We start from the raw sequence: 22,467 nt of genomic DNA on the forward strand, positions 1-22,467 counted from the left end.
GCTTGTGCTGTCTAATATAGTAGGCAATAGATATATCTGGATTTTTTTTGACAAGGTCTTACTTGTTCAAGGCCTTGAACTCGCAGAAATTCTCCTGTCTTAGCTCCTGAGTGTTGGGATTACAAGCATGTGCCACCACATCTAGTTGGCCATTTAAATTAATTAACAGAGCCTATAAATCTCATCTTATTAGTAGAGCTTCATAAAGTGGAGTATAGATGTCCTTTTTATAACAAGTTAGGCTATGTACATTATATTTAAAAAGTAACAGAAATAGGGCACACATACTAAACTCACAAAAAATATGATCTTTAATAATACTGACCATAGATTATCTGCCTAAGAATTTCCATTTCATTTTACAGGTTTATCTTCTGACCCCTAGGGCACTGTTTTAAAATTTATACTTTGTTATTTAGTAACTTAATGTAGTTATTTCTTTTTACTGTAGGAATCAGTCTTTGCATTTGCATCTCAAGCACTATGGTGTGAATTGTGACGACTGGTTATTACGCCTCATGTGTGGGGGTGTAGAAATCAGAACAATTTATGCTGCTCATAAACAGGCAAAGGCTTGTCTCATTTCAAGATTAAGCTGTGAACGCGCTGGGACGAGATTCAATGTCCGGGGAACTAATGATGATGGTCATGTTGCCAACTTTGTCGAAACAGAACAGGTATATAGTGTTTTATATGCTTCTTCATGTACTGTAGGGCAGGCAAGGCAGATACCAGAAAATGAGATTTTTACTTGATCCAGAATACATTTTGACAGCTATAATGTTGTTACAATGTTTGCTACTTAATAGCCAAAAGAGGGTTCTCTAAAACCATCTTATTCAGGTATGGCTCTTCAAAACCGTAACAAGATATTTATTAATTAGTGTGCCATAGTCAGTGATGTACATTTCATATTAAATCTTAAAATACATAGTTAAAGAGGTAGACAATTTAGGAAAAGTGGGCTTTTTTTGGTGAAATTAAACCTAATTCTTAGTTATGTTACACTATCCGTTGTAGTCAGGGTTGTGAGAACAATTAGAATCAGGACATGGGATTTATAATATTATTTGTGATGGTCACCCAGAGTTAACATAAGAAAGTGCAGGAAATCTGTCCACAACGCTAAAGATATAAAATATTTAGCCAACGGCCTGGATCCCACAGGAGGGTCTTGCATGAGTCCAGCAGAAGACCCAGAGCCCATGACAGTGCCTCCCACAAGTCCAACTGGAGTTCTAGAGCCCATGAGAAGAACTCTCACCAGTCTGTTTTATCGATCCATGCTGGGAAGGTCCAAAGGACAGAAGTGCAAAGTAGAAAGTCTGTGCCGGCAGAGTGAAGGAGCTGTGCTGGGTAGGTTGAGGGTTCTATGCTGGAGCTGAGCAATCACGCTCATAATAAAGACCAGGCTGTCCTGAAAAGCACCACAGCCATCCTCAACGACACGGAGGTCCTGAGCTCCTTCAATGACAATGGTGGAACTCACACTGGGGAAGCTAGTCGTGACGAGCTCCTCCAGGAGAACCAACAGCTCATGTAACAGCACGTAGGAGAGCCTACGTGTAGCCCAGCTTCTCCTTCTCCACATCTCTATTTATGCTAGCAGCTTGCCTCAGGTGGAACATCTGTGCTCAGCACTATGCTGATTTAATTCAGCTGGCGTTAAGTTGACCATCAGTTTTTAACCCATAACCCTATCTAAAAATTAAAAGTTATAAAATATTTTTGACTGTAAAAGTAAAATTACAAATTCAGACAATGCCCCAGTCCAACTCCAATTTTCACGTTAGGTTTTGTTTTGTGTTTTTTGTTTTGTTTTGTTTTGTTTGTATTGGGATTTAAACTCACAACCTCACAATGCCAGGTAGGCCTATGCCCCGAGCCATATCCATGGCCCCACATGAGGTGTTGAGAAATATGGAAAACTAAGGAAAATAAATTAAATGAAATGTAAAGGTATGTGTATAAAATAGTTAGATTAGCAGAAGTTACTTTTAAAAATTTGTGATTCTTAAACTTATATATGTTCTGTTTTCTTGGTTAATATTACCTGAAAAAAACAATGTTAATGGCCTATTTTGCATACTTTGGCCAGGACAATTTATACATGAGAGCTAAATATAGATACTATGCAACAGAATTTAGTAACTTTGCTTTTCTAATGCAGAAGTAAATACATGTGTAAATTTTATTTTTTTTTTTTTTTTGGATAGGTTGTGTATTTAGATGACTCTGTTTCTTCCTTCATACAAATCCGAGGATCTGTTCCATTGTTCTGGGAGCAGCCAGGTTTGCAAGTAAGCATTTGATGTTCAATTTTTTTTCTTGGAAGTATTCTGTATTCTCTAAGTGTCCAGGATAGTTCATTAATTCATTGATTGTTCTATTATCCTATCTAATAATATCTAATAATATTACTTAGATTCACAAGTGAGGAGCTGAGAAGACTCATCTGAGATCTTTCTCTTTAATTTGCTTTCAGTGGTATATTAATCTTGTGTTACTGTGGTAATACAGCTGAGGCAGAGCAGCTTTGTAAAGAAGAGCTTCATTTTGACTCATGGTTCCAGAGACTGAAAGTCCAGGATTTGGCAGCCTATTTGGTTCAGCCTCTGGTCAGGACCTAATGCCAAAAGGCATTCCAGAGGTGGAAATGTATGGGAAGGTGAGGTCAGGTCTCAAAAAACAAAGCCAGAGAGACCAAAAAAAAAAAAAAAAAAACAAAAAACAAAAAAAAAAAAAAAACCCTGCAGCTGAGGCCTTACACTTGCTCTTGCCAGAACTTACTCCAGAAATGTGGCTTTCCCTTCTGAGGTCACCTTTCTCAATGCCTCAGGCAGTCCCAGCCCCCTGTCACTGCCTCCTGGAAACAGGTTTCCAATGCTTGACCCCTTAAAGGAGAAACTACATCCAGGCCATCAAATATGTCCATAGAATTTTAGCTGCTGTGAGAAAATTTCTAAGTTTTCATAGTATATTGTTTAAAAATATTTTCATATTCATTATCTCATTATAGTAGTGTATAAGGATTTAGTTTCTTTGGGCAGGAAAATGTAATGATTAAAATAAGCTTCTGTAGCAAGACTTCTTAGTTGGGGTCCTTACTCTATCATGACTAGCTGTGTGATCCTGGCCAAGTGATTTTGCACTTCTCTGTTTCAGTTAGCTGGTCTATAAATTGGAAATGATATCCTAGTACTGTACCTCTTTAACAGTATGGTTGGAAGGAATAATGCCCACACTGAATACTGAGGGTTAGCTGCTGCTGCTGTCAGGGGTGGTAGCACCCACCTGTAATCCCAGCAATGGAGAGGCTGACACAAGAGGATCATTGTGAATTTGAGGCCAACCAACAACGCTGCATAGTGAATTCAGGGCCAACCTGAGCTGCATAGTGAGACCCTGTCTTACCCCTCACACACACCCACTGTAATTTTACCTTGTAGTCTGTGATGATCCATCTTGGTTGTACTTTCTGACTTACTTTTTAATAATTTTTAATCCTTTCTTTGTCAGTATAAATGTCCACTCTTTTGGAGATTTTTTTTTTAAAGTATGAGGTCATAATATTAAATTGTGTGTGCCCAGTAGGGTCGTCTTGCGTTTTATTGTTATTCAAAAATCTCTAGGTCATTTTAGCTTCTGGTTATGTATAATCTGTAAGTTATATGCTTCAGTCTATAGTTTTGAAAAAAAAAAAAAAAGGATGGAAAAAAATCTTCCCACTTCTTTAGCTAGTTGCCGGGTCCCTTATAGTCTGTGTTGGCTGTTATGAAGAAAAATAACAGACCACTGCATTTCAGTAATGCAGCCTATTCAAGATAAGTCAAGAATTAACTAGCATTAGTGCTGCACTGCTGTGCTGAATTTCTTTAGTTCTTGTCAAGACTAGTCTGACTGGTGTGGGCTTTATCTTTGACATTTAAGGATAGGTTAAATAGATAGATATATCTCTCTCCTAAATCCCTTGGGAAAGATTCCCAACTCAACCTCACCACTCCTGAGCTTTGGGGATTAGCAGCAATGTTTGAACTATTTTAAGAACATTCCTAAGCCCTGGTTCAGTGCAGTTAAATGCTTTTCTTTTGGGGGCAGACTAGCAGAAGAGATTCGATAGCCTATTTATGGGCCCTCTGATACATAGCTTTCTCTGTTATTTCATTACAAATTTCACAATTACAGTGTTTAATTATTCAGTAAAATTGATTTCTGGTAGTTTACTGAGGGATCCACCATAGCTAAGAATTTCTTTCTTCCTTCTTTGTTCTTTGCGCTCTCGGTAGTATCTGGCTAGCTAATGTCATGTGCCAATTGGGTTGAAAACTATGGATTTTTAAGTCGTGCATTTCTTTATAGTCATAATTTTTGGGACATTGAGAGAGTCCAACAATTCTACCAATTGTCCTAGCCTGTTGTTGACTTCATTTGGATTGGGGATCAAGTCAGTGGTTTTTACAGTTATATTTACCTTAATAGTTATTATAGTTAGCCTTTCTTTGACTATGGATGGATTCTTTTTGTATCTTTTATACCAAAACATTTTCCCTACTATTCTAAAAAGGTGATACTAAAGCAAGGAAAATATAATTGATTTTTCAAAGACTGGGAAAAAGAGATAATTTTAAAAAATTAAAACACCAAATCCAAAGTTTTATTCCATAAAGGATAAAAAGAACTCTTTTGACTTAAGGTGGTTATGAATGATTACTAGGTATCTTGTGAATTTATGGAGGATCCTTGAAGTTAGGTGTTGCCTTGTGATATGTCTCACTTCAGAAGTCATGACAGAATTCTTGATACGCCTCTTCATGATTAATTCCACTGTAGCTGTTTAATTGAAGGGTTAAAAAAAGTCATCTAAAGTGATTTTATAAAGCAGATTTTTCAGCCTCAATTTCAGATCAGTTGAATCAGAATCTCTTGGAATGGGTCCAGGAATCTGTATTTTAACTGGTTTACCTCCCACTCAAAGTTAAGAATCCCTGATGTATGAGATCTTACTATAATGGCTTGAATCAGTCAGAACTGAGCAAGCCAAGGTGTCCCAGCATTCTCCCGGACATTCTAACTTTCCATTTTGTTTTAGTCATCTCAGTAAGAGCTTCATAGTTTCTCGTAGACTTAAGGATTCTCACAGTTTTTAAACTGGTCTCATCTCTCTAGATAGCTTCCTGCTAACTCTTTGAAAAAAGCTTTCCACTTCTGATGTATTAGGCTCATCAGATTTGCCCTCTTGTAATCTAAAGTTCACTTGCATTTTGTGCCTTGCTGTTTTCTAAGAGAAATTCTCTGCTTCCAAAGTAAAGGTGGTGGCTCTTCAGCAGCCATTGTATATCTTATTGAATGGACTCCAATCATCCTTCCATGCTGATCTTTTCACTTAGTAACTTGAGTTCTTCCAATGTGTATTATATTGTACCAGGTACTATGAGGTACTTAAGAGGCTATAATGATGCTCACAGCATGCAGTCTGTTTGGGGAGTCAGGCCTTGTACAGAAATGGTAAACTATAGTATGAATTCCTTTTAAATTTTATAAGGTTATCATAAAGGTTTCACAAGTGAGAATGATGCTCTTCCATCCTGACAACTCATTTATGATTCTTTTTCTCTGAAGTTCGTTGGCATTTGTAATTTATAGTATCATTCTCACATTATATTTCTGTTCTGCTGTAGCTTATAAGTCTTTAAAAAATGGGAAAACCCAGCCATAGTGTGGTGGCACACACCCTATAATCTCACACTCTGAGGGGCTGAGACAGGAAGATCGCAAGTCTGAGCCCACCCTGGGCAACTTAATGATGGAGCAAGATCCTATATCAAAATGAAAAATGAAACAGGCCTAGGAACACTGAGCAGTGTGAAAGCCCTGGATTTGATTCACAGTACCACCACCACCACCACCCCCAAAAAAGGGGAAAAAAGAACAAATATGGTGAGATTATGCCTAGTTTAGTGCTATATGCTCAGTTTTTGGTTAAAGTTTCAGAAATATGTAACATAAAGTAATAATAGTAAAAGAAATGATGTTCCATACCACTCTATTAATTTTTATTTTTAAATTAAATTTAACTTAGGGGAGGGGGACAGGGTCCCACTGTGTGGCCCTGGCTGGCCTTGAACTTGTAATCTTGTGCCTCAGCCTTCTGGGTGTTGAGTTGATGCTACTGATATAAGGAAAAATATAACTCCCAACCTGCTAGATACCAAGTCTTCTGAAACTGAAGAATGAATTCCAAAGGACAAAGGAGGTTAAGAGTAGGAAAGGTTAAGAGAGGCCGGAGGGGTTCCAGAAGTGGGATGCCATTGAGCTCACTAGTCTAAGAATGTTTAATAGAGCAGAATCATGAGGTGGTGCAAAGGGATAACTACAATGTGAGTCAAACTGTAATCATCCAATAAGATTGTAAGTATAGCTACATAGCTAATATTGATCCAGTAGAGAAGCAGGTCATGTAACAGGGGTATATGGAAAGAATAAGGGCATTTTGGGGAAGGGATGGATCCAGGTGCTCTGGTCACTCATGTGGGCAACTGATGTCTGGCTGGATTTCATTGGACCAGGTGATAAAAATTACAGTATAATTCCAAATTACTGCTTATCCCTTAGGGAGGTATGTAGGCCTGGTCATTGCATATTTATCTTGAGGCCTGGTCATCTTCAGATGCACCTCCAGCCACAGTTCTGAGGTCTTTTATTTTTTCTGCTGACTTCCTTGACCACATAGTCCCTCTCTGACTGTATATTGATTCCTGTCTAACTTAGCTACCTGTAATATACTACTGTGCCTGACTCTAATACTTTTTTAAAAAATAACGTTGATACAACTTTTTTATCTTTTTATGGTTATCATGGTAAATTTATGGTTAAAGGTGGTAAATTTTTCTGCAGTGCTTTTATCACAGTTGACACTAGCTGTTTATTACAGAATTTTTCCATTAACTCTCAGTAATTAAACCTAGTCTAAGTAAATCTATCTATTGCTCGGGACTGTTGCTATGTAGTTACAGGTGTTTTTTGTTGGGGAGCCAGATAGTAGGGAATGACCACAGCCTTCAGCAAAATACAGGAGAACTGTATTTTTCACCTTTGATGGTTACAATACTATACAACATAGGTGTTGACAAAGTGAATTTTATAGTGTTACTGGCAGTCTTTGTAGACAGAGCTTTTATGTAGTTATAGGTCAATTAACCTCAGATTACACCAAAGAAAATATATCAACTTGTATTCTTTTTCTCTAGTCTAAAATGCTTAATGTCATAGAGTACATATTCTTCAAGTTTTATGAAGGCTATTAGGTGCATAAAATGAAATTGAATCTGATGGATGAATCAGTTGACCCAAATGTGATCCAGGTTAGTCTAATCAATTTCTTGTTAAACAAGGAAAAAAATAGATAAACCACCACTTAGCAGAGAAGAAAAATACTTAATGATGACACTGTTAATTAGGTTTTGAAATTCTGTAAGCACATTATTTTGTTTCTTGTCTTTGTTTTTAATGAAAACTTCCCTCCTATACTCTCTTGAGAGCTACTTCATCCACAGATTAGAAAGAATGAATTCTGGGAGACTTTAATCCCAGTGTCTCAGAGAGAAATATTAGAAGTGAAGTTCAAACTGGTCTCACCTTCATTTCTTTTTGACATCTGGTAGATCTTCCTCAATCCTGCCTCATCACTGTGCTACTTTATTATGTGAGAAGAAAAAAAGTTAGCAATACATAATAGGTAGATATTTTCCATCTTGTTTATTTCACTAACCCAAAATGTCTAATTTTTCAAAATGTGCTATTATGTAGTTGTATGACAGTAAGGTTGACTTTGAAAATCTGTTTTTCCAGAAGAGAATGATGGTTTTAATTCTTTGGAGCTTTTGGTGATGGAGATGGGGGTAGCATATTCAGCACTGCAGAGAGAAAAAACACATGGACATGACAGTGGTAGACTGCTTGGAAGAGTAGAAATTTAGCTCAGGAGACAAAAAAAAATCTCATCTAAATCTTGTGGAATTAGTTACACAGATTTAGGAGGAAAGGTGCATCTCTTTGTTTGTTTACACAGGCCATGTAGTTTGAGCTGAGAATAAGATAATATATATGAAAGCATTGAAAATATTTTGCATCGAGAAATTACTATTCCTTTACAAGTGTTTCGTTATAGTGTAACTTAAACTTGTTTTTTTTTTTTTTTTTTTTTTTGGAGATAGTGTCTCACTATGTCATTCAGGCTGCCTCTCACTTGGATCCTCCTGCCTCAGTCTTCTGAGAGCTGGGATTACAGTTGTGCGGCACCATGTCTGGCCAAACTTCTTTTTAATGGGACTGCTTTTTAACAAAATAAAGCAAAGGGGAAACTCATAGGACTTTTAAAGAAAATATTATGTGGGAAAATGTCTTATTTGATTTACTTGTATGTGCTCAGCAAATAAATTGTTACATGCATCAAGCATATCTTCCTTTTGTCCACATGTTTTTCATTTTGGTACAATGAAATCTGCTTTTCTTGTCTAAGGTGGGATCCCATCGTGTTCGTATGTCAAGGGGGTTTGAAGCCAATGCACCTGCATTTGACAGGTAGGACTGATTATTTTTACGTAGTGCCTTACATTTTGATATTGCTAAGAGTAAGACTACCAATTTGTTTAAATGTCTTTTAGCTCTAACTAAAATTTGTTCTGATTTCTAATTCAATTGGAAGACTGGGATTCCTAGTATATTGGCTCTAGGAATGACAGTGCTGCAGGTGTGACCTTAAAACTTCCTGTCTATTGTCCACTGCGGCAGTCACTAGCCCTGTGTAGCTATTGAGCACTTGAAATATGACTGGTGTTCAGAGACTTAGTACAAAAAAACAATGCAAAATTTCTTAAGATTTGCTTTATAAATACACTGTCTTGAGACTTTAAAATTATAAATGAATCTCATATTAGATTTCCTTTGTATGGCATTGTTACATACCAGTGGCAGCAAACCTATGGCATGCATGCCACAGTGGGCTGTTTGTATCACTGAAACTTCTAAAAAGTTCACTGTCTCTAAGTAGTGTTCTCTTGTGCTCAGGGGATACATTACAAAACCTCCCCACATAGATCCCTGAGGCCTTTAACTCTATATACTATATGCATGTATGTTTTTTTCTTAAACATACATACGTGTGTTCAAGTTTGATTTAATAATGAGATACAGTAACTAGGACTAAAAATAGTACTATTATAACATTCTATAACATAAGTTATGTGACTATCTCTCTTTAACAGTCAAGACAGTTTATTCAGACAATGATCAACCTCAGTTAACTAAAACTATGTCAAGGGAAACTGCACATAAGGGGAAGATTGAATGGCTGGAAGCTAGAGAGGAAAAAACTAATTTGGGGCGTGTTTTTCAAAGGCTACAGCTAATAAAGCACTGTCTCTGAATATTCCTGGAAATGGTGACCTCCTGTGTGAGGTGCAGCCTTTCCCCAGTACCCCTATGCCTGCCCTACTCTGCTGATGGCTGTGTTCTGCCTTGTCTGGTGCTGGTCCCCTAGAGTGGGAAGCACCAGTTGGGTAGGAGTCTCACCCATCTGTAAGTCAGAGAGGAAATGCAGTAACTGAGTTTTCATCAACGTGGCGCCATGGGTATCATTTGGCAAGTTCTATAACTTTAAAATACTGCCACCTGGGTTCCTTTTAATAATGGATTCTTGCTTATTGAGAAAAATTAGCCTTATCTTTTGATATATGCTTATTTCTTTTGTTTAATAGGCATTTTAGAACACTTAAGAATTTGTATGGTAAACAAATAGTAGTAAATTTGCTTGGATCTAAGGAAGGCGAACATATGCTAAGTAAGGCTTTCCAAGTAAGTATGGCTATTTCTTTTTCCATTCTGGCCCATGGTCACCTAGAATAGTATAATGATAATCAGATTCTTCCAGGAAGTAAGTGATTTCCTGAGAAAAAGATAAGGTGCTTGTTGAAACCTAATAGCTCTTTAGAGCTATTAGGATTGCATTTATGCTAAAGCTTCTGAAGTTGAAATTATTTAAAGCTTTCAAGATAATTGACATTGTTTTCTAATCTGTTTATTTAATATTGTACAGAAGCAGAACACCCACCTCCCCTAGAAATGTTCACATCAGTAGTAGATAAATACCAGCCAGTTTCCTTGCCTGCTTCTTGAAACCATAGTCATTGTTTTAAAACTATGAAATGGTCAATCATATATTTATGTCCATGCACAACTATACCTTCCTGTAGTGAGAGAAAACTTGAGTAAAATGAACTTGAGTAAAAAAGAAAGCTTAAGTGAAAAGAACTCAAAAACTGTGTGACTTCTAAAGAAAAAATATAGACTACTTTAATCCAATAATGAATTAAGATAAAGTATAGTGTTATGTAAGATTATAAACTTACACATAATTGTTACGGAACATTTTCTAAAGTTCATTCTCATTAAATTTAAAAGTAGGCTGGGAATTTAGTTCAGTGGCATAAGTGCATGCCTGGCAGGCATGAGGTCATCATTTTGATCCCTGGTACCAAAAAAAAAAAAAAAGGTTTACCAATTATTAAATCTAAAAGTAATCTAATTATTTAACTATTTTTGTAGCCTTGTGAAATGAATATTGTAAATAAACTTTAAAAACATATTGAATGCAGTCATAAAAATCTTTCACTCCTCAATAGGCCTTGTATTAAAAAACTTCATTTTGAGATTCTGTAATAGATCCAATGGTTATTAAATTTATGTTGTAAAAACAAAATACTGGGACTTCCGGGAGAACATGGCGGACAGATAACAGCAACTACCGGAGGCTCTCTGAAAAACTAGGCTCAGAAGCCAGGTATGGTGCGGACTAAAGAGACATAAGCAGGTGGAGTTATGCTCTGCTGACTCAGGAACGAACTCGGCTGAGAGAAACCAACTTGGAATGCAGTCCTGGTGCTAAAACAGGAACAGAAAAGTCTCCCTGCTGAGGCTGGACCCTGCGCCATTGGAAGCCGCGATTTGGGTTTCCCGCCGCGCAGTGGCTGGCTGCCTCTACATCCGCTCGGCAAGGAGAGAGACGCGCGGAAACTCTGAGAACGGGAGTCTGTGAACGGAGTCGAAAACAGGACGGGCAGGGAGGCATGTTCTGACTTGTGGCGAGGTGAGTGAGAGAAACTGACACTCCACTACAGTTTGACTCCAGTGGACTTTCTGGGCCCGAGCAGTCCTGCGGGAGCAGGGCGTGGTGGCGACTCCAGCCACACATTCCCCTCTCGGGTGGGATTGGTGAAAAGTGCCTGGCCTGCGTGACGCTGCCGACGGACCCCGTAGGCTGGCCCAAACCAGATCCCAGAGCCTGACGGAGGCCGGGAGGGGCGGGCCCCCGCGTAGGCTGCCTGGTGCGCAGCGGTGAGTGGGAACACCTAACTGGCGCAATTCGATCAGGCTGTGGCTGACAGGGAGAGAAGCTGGGCCTCTCATATAAGCTTGCATATATAAGGAACAGAGAATATGGGAAGAGGCAGCAACAAGAAAGGCTCCTCGGCCCCCAATTCTGAGAAACAGGCAATAGCGGACACCGCACCAATACACATAAAGCACCATATAGAGAGCCTCATAGACCAATTCAGGAATGAAGTTATCAACGACCTGAAGCTAGAAGTATGCAAAATAGTTAGAGAAATGCTAAGCCCCACCCAAGAAAAAACAGATGGTGGAATGGAAGAACAGAAAAAGAGGGGAGAATTGTTTGATGGAGAAAACAGGGAAAGCATAGAATACGTGAAGCAGGTTCAAAGGGACTACCAAGAAACTAAGAAGTCTATCGAAGACTGGCATAACAGCTTGAAAGAAACTAAGTACAGACTATCTGAACTGGAGGGCAGAATTGTAATATGGGAGAATGAAATGAAAAACTTCTTAAAAATAACAAAGAAACAAACAGCAATAATACAAAGACAAGAAGATGATAAGAGGATCCATAACTTAAGGATTAAGAACATAAAAGAAGAAGTAGGGACACAAACAAATGAACTACAAAAGCTACTCACAGAAATAATCCAGGAGAATTTTCCTAATTTAGCAAAAGGTAAAGATACTCAGATGTATGAGGCATACAGGACCCCAGCTACCTACAACCCAAACAGAGCAACACCCAGGCATATAATAATAAAAATTCCAGAAATTCAATACAAGAACAGAATATTAAAAGCTGTCAGAGACAAGAAACAGACCACTTACAAGGGAGCACCCATCAGAATTACAGCAGATTTCTCTGCACAAACCATCAAATCACGAAGAGCGTGGGGCGAAATAATTCAAGCTTTGAAAGATAATAATCTCCAGCCAAGATTGAGATATCCTGCACAACTGTCCCTGGAAATTGATGGAAAAACAATGTGCTTCCAGGATAAAGAGGAACTGGGGGAATTTGCCACCACCAATTCAACTCTACAGAGAGTATTGCAGGATATTCTAAAAAAAGAAAAATACAAAGAATCCAGAAATAGTGGAGGCCACAACTAATGGAGCAGAGAACAAAGTGAAGAAGACAAACTGACAGCTACTGACAGAATAAGAGCTCAACAGAAATGAGGCAGAGAAGATTGGATGATAGGAACAGCTATTTTGGAGAAAATGACATCTTAATAGGTAATACTGATTTAGTATCATCTTGTTTTGAAGTCTCATCTAGCTTTTGTCCTTCTGTCTCCAATGGTCTAAATAGGTTGTATCTTACTGGATTTTATTATGTATGATAGTATAAGCAAAAACCTTTTAAAGACAAGGAGATTATACAGAAACCATTATTCATTTTCTGTTAGTCGATTCTAAATATTCTGTAATGCTGTCATTCTCTTAAATGGTTTTACATTGTTTTGATATACTTAATGCTACAGTATACGAAGTTGTACTCAAGGATTTCAAGGAAAGAGACAATATGGTAACTACTTTTAGGTCAGGATTATCTGGTGGTGAAACACTGTTCTGCTTAAATGGTTATGTTTTGATCTGTGCTGTTTCATTGTTATGCCCTCTTTTATCTCAATCTCCACTCCATTATTTACTTTTTTAATACTTTTTTAAAATTTTTATCCTTTTAATTAAAGGAAAAAAATAACAGGATATATTATAGTAACCCACTTTGACTTTCCATTACCTCGATTCAAAGCCCTGTATTACTCTCACCATCTGGTTTTTAACTGATGTTCCCCTATTCTGTTTTGCTGGATAGTATCAGGTTCGAAAATTTAGGCATCAGCTGTGAAGATAATGAGATTCATTATAACGCCCATTCTCGTTGACTTTTATCTACTTTTGAAGACCTACAATGTCTCCAATGGTTTGGTTTTGTCGGTTTTGTTCTTTACTGTTTTGTTCAATTGTATTATAACTAATGGTATAGGCAATTCTATTAGAGATAGCGGGAGGCATTATGGTAACCATTGTTGATCACCTTGTATTATGTTATCACATTATCTATTATGTCCACCCTTTTGACTTGACCAATTCTGTTCTGTCACATTTGGTTTTACTCTCTTCCAAAAAAGTAATAAGAACCGTGAGAGCAATGAAACCCAAAATGTGTAATAGTCATTGTACAAAAGAGAGGAAAAGAAAGTGCTCTAAACTATATAACTGCATGTATGTTTAAGTGTATAAGATAGAATATGATATCACAGAGTTATATTGGATCATTGAGCAGAACTGTTTGCAGTATCATTGATGGAATGTCCACTTTACAAGCTTTAATTTTGTGACTTGAACAATTATTTCTAAGATGACAATATGTAATCCATTAACTAGTAATTTCCTACTGTTCATTTTTTTTCTGCAAAAAAAAAAAAATTATCAATTACTCTTTAGAGACAACCTGTATGCCAAACTGAAAAGCAGCTAAAGCAAGTTTTTTGCATGTATCACTTTAAATCTGGTCAATATGGCAAGCAATTATGCGCTAAAGGGCAAGAAAGTAGTGCTCTAGCTAAAAAGATCAAGGCCTCAAAAGGTAAATAAATCCCCCTCCCTTCTTCTTAGGTCATGTAATAAAGTTATTCTAAGAAACAAAAAAAAAATACTGATGATTGGAAATAATACTTTATTCTTTAAGCAAGATTCAAATATTATTTAGATTGCCTGATGTTAATTATGTCACGTAGTCTCTGAAGCATGAGAGTTTTAGAAAAAGTAATTTTGCATTTTACTGCCAGTGTCAATGAAAGCTTGTGGAATTAATGAAATTTCAAGGGCACTGCTAAAGTTTAAAATGTAAAGTTCAAGTTGACAGTGCGGCTCAACTTGCCTAGCATCCACAAGACCCAGGGTTCAATCCCCAGAACCACAAAAAAGTGAAAAAATATAAAGTTCAATTTATAGCATTGTATTCATAAAATCAAGCAATATTTAGATAATTATTTGCCTTTTTACTTTTAGAGTCATTTGAAAGCTTCTGAACATGCTGCAGATATCCACATGGTGAATTTTGACTATCATCAAATGGTTAAAGGAGGAAAAGCAGAAAAATTACATAGTGTTCTTAAACCTCAAGTCCAGAAGTTTCTAGATTATGGATTCTTTTATTTCAATGGAAGTGAAGTTCAAAGGTTTGATGACTCTATTTCTCTGTTCTTTAAATTGAAACTGTGCTATAACTTAAGTCATTCTCAGTACTGGACTCTTAAATTATTTTTTAATGCTTAGTTTTAGGCTTTTCCTATAGAATTGAACAAATTAGAATAAAAAATTGCATTATTGAGCACATATAGTACTAGCAGTGTACTTAGGCTGTATTTATATCAGTAACATTCAGTAAAAGGATAAGTTTTATTAGCATGCCTATTTATATTTGAGAACATTGAGACATAGACTGTAATCTACCCCAAATCATGTAATCTGAAAGTATTAGCACTAGGATTCATCTGGTTCCAGACCTCATACTGTTACACTTCAGTTTCAAAACTAACTTTCTTGACCCCAGAAAAAACTAACAAATAGAAATAGAAATAAAAAGCGTTGCTTTTACTAAATTATAGTAAGATGTGCCGTATAATCTAAATCTTCAATTTCTGCATATGAAAGAGGAAAAAGTGAGTTTGAAAGATTTAATTTCAGAATATAGGCTGAGGTATACCAAAAAAATAAAATAAACTTTTGTAAACAATGCTCAAATTTTTAATTTTTTAGTTCATATATTTTATTTAGTATCAGTGCCATAGCAGTATTATAGGATAGTCAACAGAGATAGCAGATCTTAGATTTGTAAACATTCATTCCATAAATATTTTTTATATACAAAAACTATTGAGTTCATAAACAGGAATGTATATTTAGCTCCTAAACTACTGGCCTAATTAAAAACAAGTATGTAAGGGATATGTGATAAAGAGTAAAGGGCAAAATGTTAATAGACGTAGAATCTCAGTAGTGGATATATGTATGTTTACATAAAATTCTTTCATCCTTTTGGTAATGTTTGAAAACTGTAATAAAAAAAGTTGGAAGGAGAAAGTGGTACTATGTTTTAGTCACCTCAACTCTCAGTTTGTTTTATCTTTGTTTTGCTATTTTATTTATGTATTTATTTATTTTTGCTGCAAGCTAGCTATCTAACTGTATTGAAATTGTTACAGGTGCCAGAGTGGTACAGTTCGAACAAACTGCTTGGATTGCCTTGATAGAACAAATAGTGTACAGGCATTCCTTGGCTTAGAGGTAAAATGTGTGTTCCTTGTGCCATATGCCTCTGTGTTTTGCTAATATTTATGTTTATCATTAATTACTTTTCATGCTTCATTAAAAATTTTTGTTTACTTCTAGTGTCTTTGTGGGGGAGCAGAAATCCTTTTGATTTAAATGTTTTGTTGTTGTTGTTGTTGTTGTTGTTTGGTACCAGAAATCAAACTCAGGACTTTGCATTTGCCAGACGGGCTGCAAATTTGAGCCCAGTCAAGCCAATTTAACAATTTATAGAGACCCTGTCTCCAAAACTTGACAAATGGCTAGGGATGTAGTTCAGTGTGAAGTCCCTGAGTTTAATCCCAGGTACTGTTTTTAAAAAAATGTATACAGTTCTCTGCAGGAATATATTTTTTATGTAACTAAATAAGTTTTACTGCTTTGTTTTTGAAATCTGTTATTGAGGTTTACCATTGTAATTTATTTAGAAAATGTGTCATAGATGAAAAATACAAGAAGGCATGTTGATTATTTAGATGGCATTTATCATGTGACTCAAGCATAGTTCAGTTTCTGGTTTTAAATGGCAGATGCAATTGCACGGATTCTGTGTAAGCTTATCGAAATACTTGAAACTCTTTAGTAAAAGTAGAACAGGTGTTTTCAGGATCCACCTTAGCTGACTTTCAGTGCTGGTAGATTTGAGAATATAATAGCACTTGGTTGGCTGGTTACAAAATTTACTGCTAAGATAGGCAAAACCAAACTAATAGTGAAGTAAAATAAGTTTTTCCATTTCCCTAAAGAGAGAAAGGTTTAAATGAGTAAAAAGGTCCTGGGAGCTTATTTTGTTTTATTCTGCTTACTGACAAAAGAACAGCTGTGGTGTAAGCTAAATAAAATGAGCCTGTTCGGTTACTATTATTTTATAATTATGAATAATCTTACTTAACAGCTAAAGTTTAAAAATTAAACAGAAAAGAGTTAAGTAAAAATGCAAGGGGTAGGTATTATTAGAGAAACAGACTTGATACCAATTATATCTTCTTTGTGCCAGATTTCAAGGTCACATGAAGTGAAGATGGGTAGTTTTTCTGAACACTCATGGTTGGGATGAAGGAATTGTGGCCCAAAAGTCTCTCAGTCTCTTATGGGCTGGGTTCCTTCTGGTTCTCCTTGATACACATTATCGATGAGATTCTATATGTAAAAGAGCTATCATGACTCTGTAGTCAGAATATAATGTATTTTCTTTATTTTAATACAACTCGTTTTTGCCTCATTGTCTCTTGACCTTAACTACTCAAACCTACAGAATCAAATCCAAAAGTTAAAGAAACTGTATATTTAGGTATATTTTTCTTGGTTGAAAGGCAAACTATTAATTAAGTCATGTAGGTGAGCAAGGGAAACTAGTCTGATTGATAGCGACACTTTAAAATTAATCTTACCATTTAACCAGAAGTTCTCTGATATAAGGGAATGTTAAATTACTTGTCATTTTCATCAATGTTACTTTAAAAATTGGAATGATTGGGCTGGGGATTTAGCTCAGTGGCATAAGTGCCTGCCTGGCAAGCACAAGTTTGTGAGTTTGATCCCCAGCACCAAAAAGAAAGAAGGAAAATTGCGGTGATAGAAAAATAATACAATTAGCCTATTAAAATGTTACTGTTTTCAAAATCCAGTCTGACATAGTCCTGGAAATGTAAGTTTTTTATTCTACTAGTTATATTTGGTTAATATATCATTACATTTGTAAAATTTTCATGTTTGCTATTTTAGATGCTAGCTAAACAGTTGGAGGCACTTGGCTTGGCTGAAAAACCTCAGTTGGTGACTCGCTTTCAGGAAGTTTTTCGGTCCATGTGGTCTGTGAATGGCGACTCGATCAGTAAGATATATGCAGGCACTGGAGCCCTTGAAGGGAAAGCTAAGGTAGATCCAGATCTGTTACACATTGCCAAAGATCGTCTTCCTCCTTTCTCAGCAAAGCTTTTAAGTGACCTTTTTTAAGTTGATGAATCTATTTTAGAATTCTATTTTATCATACTTTTTGCCCTCTTTGGTACTGAAAATTAAATGTAGATACTTCCTTAAGTTTGGGGGGATAGATTTATATGACATAGTTAGTCATTTATTGATAAGCCATTGTGTTTTGCTTATTTTTTAGAGTTTTCTTGTTTTTCTGTTTTACTTTTTAGAATCTTGATATTATTTATAAATATTATTTCAATAACAGTCCTCTTAATAAAGTGTCCTGTCTCACTTGGTTTTGTTTCTACTGCATTAGACACAGTTCATGTTATTTAATAGAAGTATGCTAGATGAACAAATAAGTCTATTGCAAATTTATATAATACCTACTATGAGCTCAACTTTGCTAGGGCATAATGGTTGAGTTTTTATTCTTTTACTTTGACCAAAGAATGAAGCTGAGAAGGAATGAGCCAAGAGCATGTGAGATATGAACCTAATTACAATGTTGAGTCTCATTACTTTGTGATTGCTAGTATTATCTATAGACTACTTTCTTTTGTAGTCTTGACTGTTGACTGTTACTGTGGTGTTTTAGAATTGTACTTGGGATATTTTTCACTATTTTTATACATAAATATTGTTATACTTTTTAAGAGATTTTAATCTTGATTTATTAACATTCTAAATCTATATACTCCCTCAAATATTTCAGGAAGAGAAGTGAGAATATTTACTGCTTGTATAATTTTCATCAGCTTTAATACAGCTGCTGAAATTCTGTAAATAACATTTGTCATCTCCAAATCTTCTTTCACATCCCAGATCTTCCCTTTCCTCTGCATCTCATAAAATGCCACTCCTCTGCCCATAAGTATTGCCCTTACCTAGAGTTCCTCCTGCTCAGCTCTTAGGAGTAATTTCTGCTGGCTTTACCAATATTTACTTCTTAAACTGTTAAACTCTCATTTATTCCTTTTAGATAGAGAATATAAATCTCACTATTAAAAAGTTATCCTCTACCACTGTTGCTTAAAAACATTTTTTATCTGCTCTTCTGTTTATGTGACTAAGATAATATATGTACAAAGGTTACATATATTTTCAGTGATCTTTTACTTATAATGTATAAAATCTTTATTAAATATACTAGTCTGCATTGAGCTAAAATCTAACATCTGAACTGCTTTCTTTTTCCTTTCTCTGGGTTCCTTTTGATTAATTGCCCGATAATGTGAATGGTGAGTGTTTTTTCAATAATTTGTGTATGTTATCATATGGAAGGGAAAGAATGTTTAATGCAAGATTTAAATAGCTGATTAAATATAATGGCATTAATTTAGTGGCATTTAAGAAAAGTGGCTTTTTATTCTGAAATGTCTAAATGCTATTAGTACTTTAGGGGATAAATACATATTGCAAACTGAATTATTTTCTAAAAGATGAGATTTTTTTAAAAAATAATTTTTGGTATTCAAAAATTTTAAGATCAAAATAAATTTCTATAATAATCAATATGCCTAAGTAAAATTTGTGTTCATTGAAAGTTATAATTAACTCTCATTGTGATGTTTGATATTTATTAGTTGAATAGACAGCACAGTGACAGTATACAAACTGAGCTGGCATGTAATATTTATGAACTGTAATTGTAAATTTCTCTTTAGACCCTCAACCCTAGATTAAGCTTTAGTTTTAGCTAGTATCAGTTACTTCGGAGCAGTTTTATTTTTCTACTGTCAAAGTAATTCAAAGCTTTTATAGGATCCTATAACCTCCATAGATCATCCTTCCTCTCTATCTGTCTTCACCCTTTCCATCTCCACTTCTAAAAGTAACAATGTAAGAGGAATGTTTTTGTTTTAAATAAGGGCATTTCTGTTTGTTTTCTTTGTAACACAACTTAACATGTACTGCTCTAAATAGATATAACGCTAAGCTTGTAATGCATAGCTTTTTCATTTCTTTGTGCAGAACTAGTATCCAGAATGGGAAAGGAAACAGTGACATCTTGAGGCCTTTTAATATGGGTTATAAATTTAAAATATAATGATTAGGTCCCTTTTACACTAAAATCATATAAAACCAATTTAAAGTTATATGATCAACAATGATTGAAGTAAAAACTCATCCTCCTTTGTCTCTCAACAGGGTGGAAAGTTAAAAGATGGTGCTCGTTCCGTTACGAGAACAATTCAGAATAACTTCTTTGACAGCTCCAAGCAAGAGGCCATTGATGTCCTGCTACTGGGAAACACTCTCAATAGTGACTTAGCTGACAAAGCTCGAGCACTTTTAACTACGGGGAGCTTGCGTGGTATGCATACTTTGCATTTTACTTTATTTACTTTTTTGTTATTTGTGATCCTTTAAAAGTCTAAGAGGTACATGTAAACTTATTTATAAGTAATTTTTAGATTGCAGTTGATTAAAATAGTTTTAAAAGAAATGTCTGTAAAGGTGATTTTTTAAAATGGAAGTTTGTTTCTTTTAAAATATATCATAAGGGGCTGGGGATTTAGCTCAGCGGCATAAGCGCCTGCCTTGGAAGCAGGCAGTCGTGAGTTCGATCCCTGGTACCGATAAAAATGAAAAAGACAAAAAAAAAAAAAATAAAATAAAATATATCAAACTGGCTAAATATTTTCTTCTATAAATTATGATTGGGAATAGTCTGAAGTATTACTAACTTTATAGTCACGATTTCATAGAATATTCAACTGGCATTTACAGTAGAGTATCCATTAATCTTGTTATATAAAAATTGTTTATTGATAAAAACCAGTATCCATATTGGTTATTTTTCTAAAAATCATCCCACATGTTTCTGTAACTTTTAATTCTTGTTTTAAATATTAAATCATATTAATTAGTAATTTAAGACAGTGCCTATTATTGGTTACTCGCCACTCTTACTAATTTTAATACCTGAAGTAAGTGCATAATTTTCAAGATAGTTTTTTACCTTCCCTGGTACATCTTACTCAGATCAAAACGATTTGGGCTTCTCATGTCAGTGAGCACATAAAAGTAGTATTTGAGAAAACTCCACATTTATTATAGACATAGTAGGTTAGAGTTCCTTTTTTCCTCCCAGCTTCATTAAGGTACAGTTGAAAAAAATAAATTAGACTTCTGTAGTTGTGTTTTTTCCCATTTTAACTTTGTAGGATTATGAACTTTTTTTTTCCTGATTATGCCAAATCAAGCCATCTTATATTCCTTTTTTTCAAATAGAGGAAAATTGTTCCTATATCATGTGGTTTCTTCTTGGTTAATTATTTGGCCAAATAGGTGATCATGGACTCCCCAAAGGTAATTAATTACAGCCAGCTCCTCAGGGATCTGTAAGTAGGCTGAGGAACTGAGACCTATATCAGACTCAAAAATAAAAAATCTAGTCTTAGTACTCTTTTCAACTTCAGGCTTGCTTTCTGGCTTCCAAAAGCAGAGACTGATTGATTTGTGTTTTGTCACCTCTTTCCACCTGTGCCTACTTTGATGTGGAGGCTTTAATAAGCAACAATTGAAAGTAAGTGGTTGAAGGAAAGAAGAGAAGCAAAGTACTTACATAATTCCCAAAGTTAAACATCAGTTTTTTTAGTTTCCTGCACATTTTGCTACATATAAAATTTGTAAAATGTGCCTTCAAATTTAAAAAAGTACAGTCAGTTCTGTTATAACGCTTGTTCTGAGGGTTTAATTTATTCCAGCATGGTTGATATGTTAGGGGATGATTGAGCATAATGCCAGTTTTGCATGAGCTTATACTTGATTTTGCTACATTTACATTAGCTATATGCAAAACACTGTACCCAACAGAACTAACATGGGTGCAAATATATAAAATGCTCATACACATATATATACACCTTACACATCTTCCCTACCCTGGTGTAGCACGTGTTACGAGTCATACCCATCCACATTTGACATTTCACTCTCCCATTTGTTTTCTGATAAAGTTTTCTGACATCATTCATTACTCACAGTTATTATTCCCTGCTGTGGCCATTCTACAAGCAGACTTGATACTTTTTTCAAGATGAAGTACATTGTTTATTGTAGTATTCATGCCTTTGTAACCATGTAAGCTATAAGATGCATAATTCTGTGTTGCTTTATTAGGTTCCTATCTTTGATGTGTCACTATGGAAGATTTTGAACATGACGTCCCAACCCCATTTCTCCTATTAGTCTCATGGCTATGGGAATTTGCGCAAATTTGCATAGTGCATGATGATGGTTTTTGAATGTGTATGTTTTGTTATAGCTGAACTGATGGTACTTACCAATTAGTGAGTCCCAGAGAAAGAGATAAAAGTATGTATTATGACAGTATCATCCATATCTTCAGTATCTTTTAACTGCCTTGGTTTTCATAATCATTTTCTTACTCACACGTATATGCCCGTAAATGCACAGACACAGGAGCAGTTAACAAAAGAGCAGGTGCAGGGACTCCTGACTGTGAAACTGAGTCGCTGTCCAATTTCCTGGGATACAGAGGGTTTGTATCACTTATTGTCATTTGTAATCCTTGGTGTCCTATAGCCATCAGAAAAAAAGCCAAGCATCAAATTGATTTAAAAGAAAAAGTGAGTCATCTCAAAATGTTTTATCATAACATTCTAGATTTTAACTGTAGCTTGTCTTACTAATGATTCTTTGTTTTCTTCTTGATGCATCCATAGTTTCTGAACAGACCTTACAGTCAGGTACAGTATAGAAAATCGATCTATAAGTAAAAAAATTTATTTATTTTCTAATGTTGATATTGTATATAAATAAAAAGGTATAACTGGCAACTTTTTCAGTTTGTCTTCAATCTAA

At 35.5% G+C, this 22,467-nt stretch overlaps 1 protein-coding gene across 21 annotated transcripts in view; it reads left to right on the top strand.

The window, feature by feature from the left end:
- Positions 1–22,467, top strand: part of Synj1 (synaptojanin 1) — an 86,507-nt gene that overhangs the window by 26,864 nt on the left and 37,176 nt on the right. For 7 of the 21 annotated variants that reach the window (XM_003467200.5, XM_023563978.2, XM_003467202.4 and 4 more), the window contains exons 5-13: positions 452–677; positions 2,217–2,300; positions 8,519–8,580; positions 9,756–9,852; positions 14,416–14,585; positions 15,612–15,693; positions 17,443–17,595; positions 19,795–19,951; positions 22,329–22,352. In XM_003467200.5, the coding sequence (XP_003467248.1) occupies positions 452–677; positions 2,217–2,300; positions 8,519–8,580; positions 9,756–9,852; positions 14,416–14,585; positions 15,612–15,693; positions 17,443–17,595; positions 19,795–19,951; positions 22,329–22,352 (1,055 nt within the window). Of the gene's footprint in view, positions 1–451; positions 678–2,216; positions 2,301–8,518; positions 8,581–9,755; positions 9,853–14,415; positions 14,586–15,611; positions 15,694–17,442; positions 17,596–19,785; positions 19,952–22,328; positions 22,353–22,467 lie in introns of all 21 variants that reach the window. The other 14 variants (XM_013149744.3, XM_013149746.3, XM_013149747.3 and 11 more) reach the window with 3 other exon arrangements.

Source organism: Cavia porcellus, unplaced genomic scaffold, assembly GCF_034190915.1.
Source record: "Cavia porcellus strain 051 isolate PalLab524CR breed Dunkin Hartley unplaced genomic scaffold, mCavPor4.1 scaffold_7, whole genome shotgun sequence".
Classification (NCBI taxonomy): Eukaryota; Metazoa; Chordata; class Mammalia; order Rodentia; family Caviidae; genus Cavia; species Cavia porcellus.